The sequence below is a fragment of the Cyprinodon variegatus genome, unplaced genomic scaffold, assembly GCF_000732505.1.
Source record: "Cyprinodon variegatus isolate N-32 unplaced genomic scaffold, C_variegatus-1.0 Scaffold711, whole genome shotgun sequence".
In the NCBI taxonomy this organism is placed as follows: domain Eukaryota; kingdom Metazoa; phylum Chordata; class Actinopteri; order Cyprinodontiformes; family Cyprinodontidae; genus Cyprinodon; species Cyprinodon variegatus.
Window position 1 is genome coordinate 133,498 of NW_015151164.1, and position 7,343 is coordinate 140,840.

At 36.3% G+C, this 7,343-nt stretch overlaps 1 protein-coding gene across 1 annotated transcript in view; it reads left to right on the top strand.

Moving 5' to 3' along the window:
• LOC107097622 (protocadherin gamma-A2-like) overlaps window positions 1-4,516 on the top strand; it is a 6,624-nt gene extending 2,108 nt beyond the window's left edge. The window contains exons 2-3 of the mRNA XM_015394830.1: window positions 3,428-3,988; window positions 4,505-4,516. Of these exons, the coding sequence (XP_015250316.1) occupies window positions 3,428-3,988; window positions 4,505-4,516 (573 nt within the window). The remainder of the gene's footprint in view (window positions 1-3,427; window positions 3,989-4,504) is intronic.
• The last annotated feature ends 2,827 nt before the right edge of the window (window positions 4,517-7,343 follow it).

Here is a 7,343-nt window from a genome sequence, read left to right on the forward strand (position 1 = left end):
AGCTTCCCTGAAGTGCTATCAGAATTCACTGACTTTTCACATGACAAGGAGTACAATGAAAACCTTACGTTTTATTTAGTTTTGGCTCTGGCTGTGGTCTCCTTCCTATTCATTACATGTTTGGTGGTTATTATATCAGTGAAGATCTACAAATGGAGACAGTCCCGCATCCTGTATCACTCCAGCCTGCCGGTGATTCCATATTATCCACCACGTTACTCGGACACTTTGGGAACAGGGACTCTGCCGCACCTATACAATTACGAGGTGTGTAGGACGGCTGACTCCAGGAAGAGTGACAGCACGTTCCACAGAGCTGGTAGTCAGAACGTGCTGATAATGGACCCCAATTCTACAGGGACAATGCAGCTATTAAAAAATGAGAAGAGCATCTTGGATGAACCAGACTCTTCTGTGGAGGTTAGTTATTTAAAATTTATGCTATTTTTATATTGTATTTTAAAATCATTTGTGTATTGTTTTTCTAAAATATACCTTCATATGAGAGAAAGAATTATTCTGATACTTATGGTCTATTCTTTTCTTCCCCAATTAGTTTTTTAAATGCATTTATCCACCTCAATCGTCTTTTTGCAAATTAATTCTATATTGGTTTTTATTTCAGTTCAAAATTATTTTCCATTGAACTGCAAATTATTTCCTTCCCTTTTGATTGTGCGTCTAATACTAATTTAATAGTTACCTAAACTGGCCATAAGTTCTTCAGCACCAAGGATAGCGCCAGGCGCTAAGAGAAATGTAAAGAATTTTGCACATCTGCATTTAGTTCAAGGCAAAAATTGGTACATTTTGACCAAGTGATACAGATATATGTATATATTAACCATTGGAATTACATTCATAAACTGAAATGAGGAACAATCAATCTATGTAAATTTCTATGTATGTGTAAATGATGAGTCAGGTTTACTGACACTGGTTACCCTGTGGCTAATGGGAAATCTTAGACATTGATAGATATTTATAAATATTGATATTAAAGCTTTGACTATGATTTTCTCACTAATCATCCAAGCCTACAAAGTTGCACGTTTTACACATTTTTCATTTATTTTGGGATTAGAGTACAGTGAAAGGAAATCAATGTCGCTGTTGATGTATTTATTCACCTTTTTTTTTTCAAACAATCTCAGTATTCTCTTTTATAATTTGATTTGATTTTTGGCATTGACCATTTCTAGCTTTCCTAAATCCTGAAAGATTATACATTGCATTTTATTTAAAATACTCCCACACTTCTGAAAATATTTAAATGTATATTAATAAAACTCAATGCTTTCAGCATCTGTAGTTTTGCTTGATGAACTGGTGGGGACGCTGTTGGTCAATCTGTATTTGAAATGAGACGCAATGAGCTGTATCTCCCTTTTTTCATTTTAAAGAGAACGACAGAAAGGCAACAGCTGAGGATTCAGTCGCAACCTATTCAAATAACGTTGATTTTTTGTGAGAATTTTATCTTTGAATAGATAGTTTACAATTCAGTCAATGCTACTAGACGTTAAAACACAAAACTAACTAAGTCTTTATAGCTTACATCGGGTATTTACAAAGCTGCTTTTGCGGGATTTTGACGGTCAGAACAATGGGGCTGCTAGGCCTGTTTTTTATTTTGTTCCTGTGTTTCATTTCGGTCCGTGGACAAATCAGCTACTCTGTTCCAGAGGAATTGCCAAGCGGATCTTTCGTGGGTGATATTTCTCAGGACCTAAGTTTGGATTTGAATAGACTGAAATCTGGAAAGGCTCGCATTTATACGGGGGACAATGCTGACTACATCGAGCTTGATAAAGAAAAGGGAGTCCTTCTTGTTAAAGACAGGATTGACAGAGAGGCCATCTGTGCAGAGACGACACCGTGTGCGCTGCATTTTCAGGTTATTTTAGAAAATCCAATGGAATTTTACAGCGTTACAGTGGAAGTCACCGATGTTAATGACAACGCACCGACATTTAAAAGAGGGGAAATGGAATTCAGAATCAGCGAGTCGGCTGTTACAGGGGCCGGTTTTGTGCTAGAGCAGGCGATTGATCTGGATGTTGGTAAGAACGGTCTACAGCAGTATGCGTTATATCCCACAGATAACTTCATATTGAAACTGCTAAATCAAGTAGACGGAAACAAGATGGTGGAGATGATCCTAGAAAAACCTTTAGACCGAGAAATAAAAGATCATCTTTCTCTTATATTAACAGCAGTAGACGGCGGTGAGCCGCAGCTGTCCGGTTCTATTCAAATAAATGTACATGTCATTGACAGCAATGATCATGCTCCAATTTTTACACAGAAGATCTATAAATCCTCAATAAGAGAAGATTCATCGACAGGTACCGTTGTTATTAAAGTTGATGCCGTAGATGCTGATCAGGGATCCAATGCAAAAATATCATATGCAATATTAAATTCTGTCGACGATGCATCTGACCTTTTTAAAATAAACGCAGAGACTGGTGAAATTAAATTGGCTGGGAAAACTGACTATGAAAAAAAGCGACAATATCAATTACATGTTCAGGCAAGGGACGGAGGGGGTCTAACTGATTTGTGCAAAGTTACTGTAGAAATAATTGATACAAATGACAACATACCTATTGTAAATGTTATGTCAAAGTCGACTGTAGTTACAGAGGATGTTCAGCTTGGTACAGTTGTGACAATTTTAAACACACTGGATCCAGATTCAGGTGAAAATGGGAAAGTAAAATGTGAAATTAAAAGAGAGATCCCATTTTCAATTGTTTCAACCTCAAACAATTTCTTCAGTATCATAACTGACAATGAATTGGACAGAGAGACTGTATCTGAGTATAACATCACAGTGACATGCTCTGATGAAGGAGTCCCCTCCCTCTCCAGTAACATCACCTTCAAATTACAGATCTCTGATGTCAATGACAATGTACCTGTTTTTGAGAGGAGCTCATATGAGGCCTACATTGTAGAAAATAACACACCAGGTCTCTCTATTTTCAGTGTTAAAGCTATAGACACTGACTGGAAGCAAAATGCCCATGTTTCTTACATATTGGAGGACTCCTCTATAAACGGAGCTCCAGTATCTTCATATGTGTCAGTTAGTGCTGAGAGTGGAGTTATCCATGCAGTTCGCTCTTTTGACTTTGAGCAGATCAAAGATTTCCAGTTCCACATCAAAGCGCTAGATGGAGGCTCCCCTCCACTTAGCAGCAACGTGACTGTAAAGATCCAGATCCAAGATGAGAACGATAACCCCCCTCAGATTCTGTACCCAGTCCAGACTGGTAGTTCTCTATTGGCTGAAATTGTTCCTCGCTCAGCAGATGTGGGCTACCTGGTGACTAAAGTGGTGGCTGTTGATGTGGACTCTGGACAGAACGCCTGGCTATCATATAAACTGCAGAAAACTACAGACAGAGCGCTGTTTGAAGTGGGCTTACAGAATGGAGAAATAAGAACAATCCGTCAGGTGACTGATAAAGATGCTGTGAAACAGAGACTGACTGTTATAGTGGAGGACAACGGGCAGCCGTCTCGTTCGGCTACAGTTATTGTTAACGTGGCGGTGGCTGATAGCTTCCCTGAAGTGCTATCAGAATTCACTGACTTTTCACATGACAAGGAGTACAATGAAAACCTTACGTTTTATTTAGTTTTGGCTCTGGCTGTAGTCTCCTTCCTATTCATTACGTGTTTGGTGGTTATTATATCAGTGAAGATCTACAGATGGAGACAGTCCCGCATCCTATATCACTCCAACCTCCCTGTGATTCCATATTATCCACCACGTTACTCAGACACTTTAGGAACAGGGAATCTACCACACGTGTACAATTACGAGGTGTGCAGGACATCTGACTCCAGAAAAAGTGACAAGTTTGGAAGAGATGGCAGCCAAAACGTTTTGATATTGGACCGCAGTTCCACAGGGACGATGCAACGGATGCAGAGTGAGAAGAGCATCCTGGATGAACCTGACTCTCCTGTTGAGGTTAGAATACTTCTTACAAATAATTATTATTTATTCCAATCCTTGGTGGGAAAGTGCCTACACTTATTCAATTATCTCTCTTTACAGTTTATTTTGGTGACTTCTACGTGTTTTGGTGTATATGTTTAACCACAACACAATATTAACCAGTCTCATTGATCTTTGGTTCTTCTTTACCAATAAAAAATTGCTGTAGTTATGATGGTATATCCTCTTTTCAGTTGAAACAATAATTTAACCAATGCTAGATCCTGGCTTCAGGACCATGGACAGATACATATATGAAGACATTTATTTCAATTGGCAAAGTGTGTCTTTCGGGTATTTGTCTCCTCTGTTTTGTTTTATGGTTTGCTTTGCAAGTGTGCTAAAAAATATATTTACCTTGGTTTGTAATCAACATATAAAAAAATAAAGATTGTTTCCTTTTTATAAAGAAAATATTTGAGTTAAAAAGGAAACCAAATTGCAGTATATTACTGACCCACTGTGATAATAATCATTACCCTGTTGCAGCATGATATGTAAGGGCTTGGTCATTTATTGAGCAATTAGAAATATTTACCATGGCCCGGGAAATTAAGCATGAATATTAGCTACTTTTATAGTATAGTTTTTAGATGTGGTTGTGCTGATGTTTACAACTCGATTTACATTTATCTAAGTGAAATAAATGTTTTCCTCTATTATCATTTTATTTTCAGGAGAATTTGTCTTAAAATGTTAGCACACAAAAATAATTATTCACACAACCTATTTAATACCAAATAAAGCTTAATGTTACATAAATAGCACATAACCCAATCATTGACCACTTTATTCATCAAATAAATTTGGCAGCAAGAAGATGAATATTCTTTAAACAGATAAAAGGAATGGATTTATACACAAATCATTTAATAACTGCAATTGCTAATATGACCAGGTTAAACATAGATAAAAATAAATTATTAGTTAAATAATTACATAATTTAGATGTAAAAAAGGATAAATGGCATGTTATGGAAAGATCAAAACATGAATGTATATCATGTCTGTAAAGGGAAGTTTAATTCTTCCCTTTTCCTTATTGGGTTAAGTCTGAGTTCTAGTAAAAGTGTCTCCCCCATTAATACTGATCAGTTCAGCGTCTACAGGTGTTAACGGAGTTGCGAAAACCACTACATCACTCTTTAGTGTATCTGAGCTGAAACACACGTCATATTGCTGCGTAGCTTTAGAGTAAGACCAACTCTCATCAGGGTGGCTGGTGATCACCCTAACCTGCTAAAATTGCCTTCTGTCCTGAGGCATCTTTAAGTTATTAAACTGATGAGTCTCAACAGAAATATCACGCATGCAGAAAAATTGGCGATCAGCAGATATGAGTGAAAAACCGAAAAATTGTCATCCTTTAAATGCACATGTCTCCTCCAGTTTTATTGTTTTAAAATGCTTCTGTTTTGATGTTTTTATTACACCCTGTGAAATTGATTTCAATTTTTTGCTGGCCCCTTTGAATATCCTAGCTAAAAAAAAGTGATTTGATACATGCAATAAATATAGCATAAAATATATATTATATGATAATTTTTTAACTGTCTTATGAAAAATAATGAAATTTATGAAAAGTTGCTGTTTTATATTTTATATATGTTTTGACCCTAAATGGAACAAAAGATGTAACCTTCTGCAGTGTTAAGCTTTCGACTCTTAGGGCCGCTGTTGACTAGCGCTCTGGTGGATTACAGAGTGTGGTTCCATCATCCGAACAAAATGCACATTAGATAAAGGGAGCAAAGCAGTCGGTCATCGGATGGGTTTGATGGAGGAATCTTAACCGATAAAAGGATTTTGTTATATTTCTNGGAAATTAAGCACCAACGTTAGCTACATTTATAGTACAGTTTTTAGATGTGGTTGTACTTCTGTATACAACTCGATTTACATTAATCTACACAAAATGAATGTTTTCCTCTTTTATCATTATATACTTATATTATTTTTTGGAGAATTTGTCTTAAATTGTTAGCACACAAAAAGGAAAGAATTATTCAAACAACATATGTAATACCAAATGAAACTTTATATTACATAAAATGCGCATAACCCAGTCATTAACCACTTTATTCATCAAATAAATTTGGCAGCAAGAAGCTGAACATTCTATAAACGGATAAAAGGAATGGCTTTATACACAATTAATTTAATAACTGCAAATGGTAATATAACCAGGTTAGACATAGATAAAAATAAATGATAAGATAAATAAATAAATACACACTTTAGATGTAAAAAGGGATAGATAGCATGTTATGAAAAGGTTAAAACGTGAATATATACCATGTCTGTAAAGGGAAGTTTAACTCTTCACTTTCCCTTATTAGGTAAAAGTGTCTCCTCCATTAATACTGATCAGTTTAGCGTCTACAGGTGTGAACTGAGGCAAAAACCACTACATCACTCTTTAGTGTATCTGAGCTGAAACACACGTCACATTGCTGTGTAGCTTTAGAGTAAGACCAACTCTCATCAGGGTGGCTGGTGATCATGGAGGCGCTGTACCTGCTAAAATTGCCTTCTGTCCTATGGCATCTTTAAGTTATTAGACTGATGAGACTCAACAGAAATATTACGCATACAGAAAAAATGGCGATCATTAGATATGAGTGAAAAACCGAAAAATTGTCCTCCTTTAAATGCACATGTCTTAAATAAAACCGCACAATTTTATTGTTTTAAAATGCTTCTGTTTTAATGTTTTTATTACACCCTGTGAAATTGATTTCAAGTTTTTGTCGGCCCCTTTGAATATCTTAGCTAAAAGAAGTTATTTGATATATCCAATAAATATAGCATAAAATATATATTATATGGTATTTTTTTTAGGTATCTTGGTAAAATAGTAAAATTGAGGAAATGTTGCTGTTTTTATATTTTATATATGTTTTGACCCTAAATGGGTTAAAAGATTTAACCTTCTGCAGTGTTAAGGTTTCGACTCTTAGGGCCGCTGTTGACTAGCGCTCTGGTGGATTACAGAGTGTGGTTCCATCATCCGAACAAAATGCACATTAGATAAAGGGAGCAAAGCAGTCGGTCATCGGGTGGGTTTAATGGAGGAATCTTAACCGATAAAAGGATTTTCTTATATTTCTACGTCATTTATTTGCTTTCCGTATGCGACTCAAAACGCAGTCGGGGGTTGGAAATTGATTTTAGTGGTGGATTTTAACACGAAGCTGAAAGTGGAAAACCGAGAAGAACAATGAATCAGCTTGTATTTTTTCTCATCTCTCTTTTTTGTCTGGACTCGGTGGTGGGACAGGCCAGCTATGCTATTCCAGAGGAAATGCCCAAAGGATCGTTAATTGGA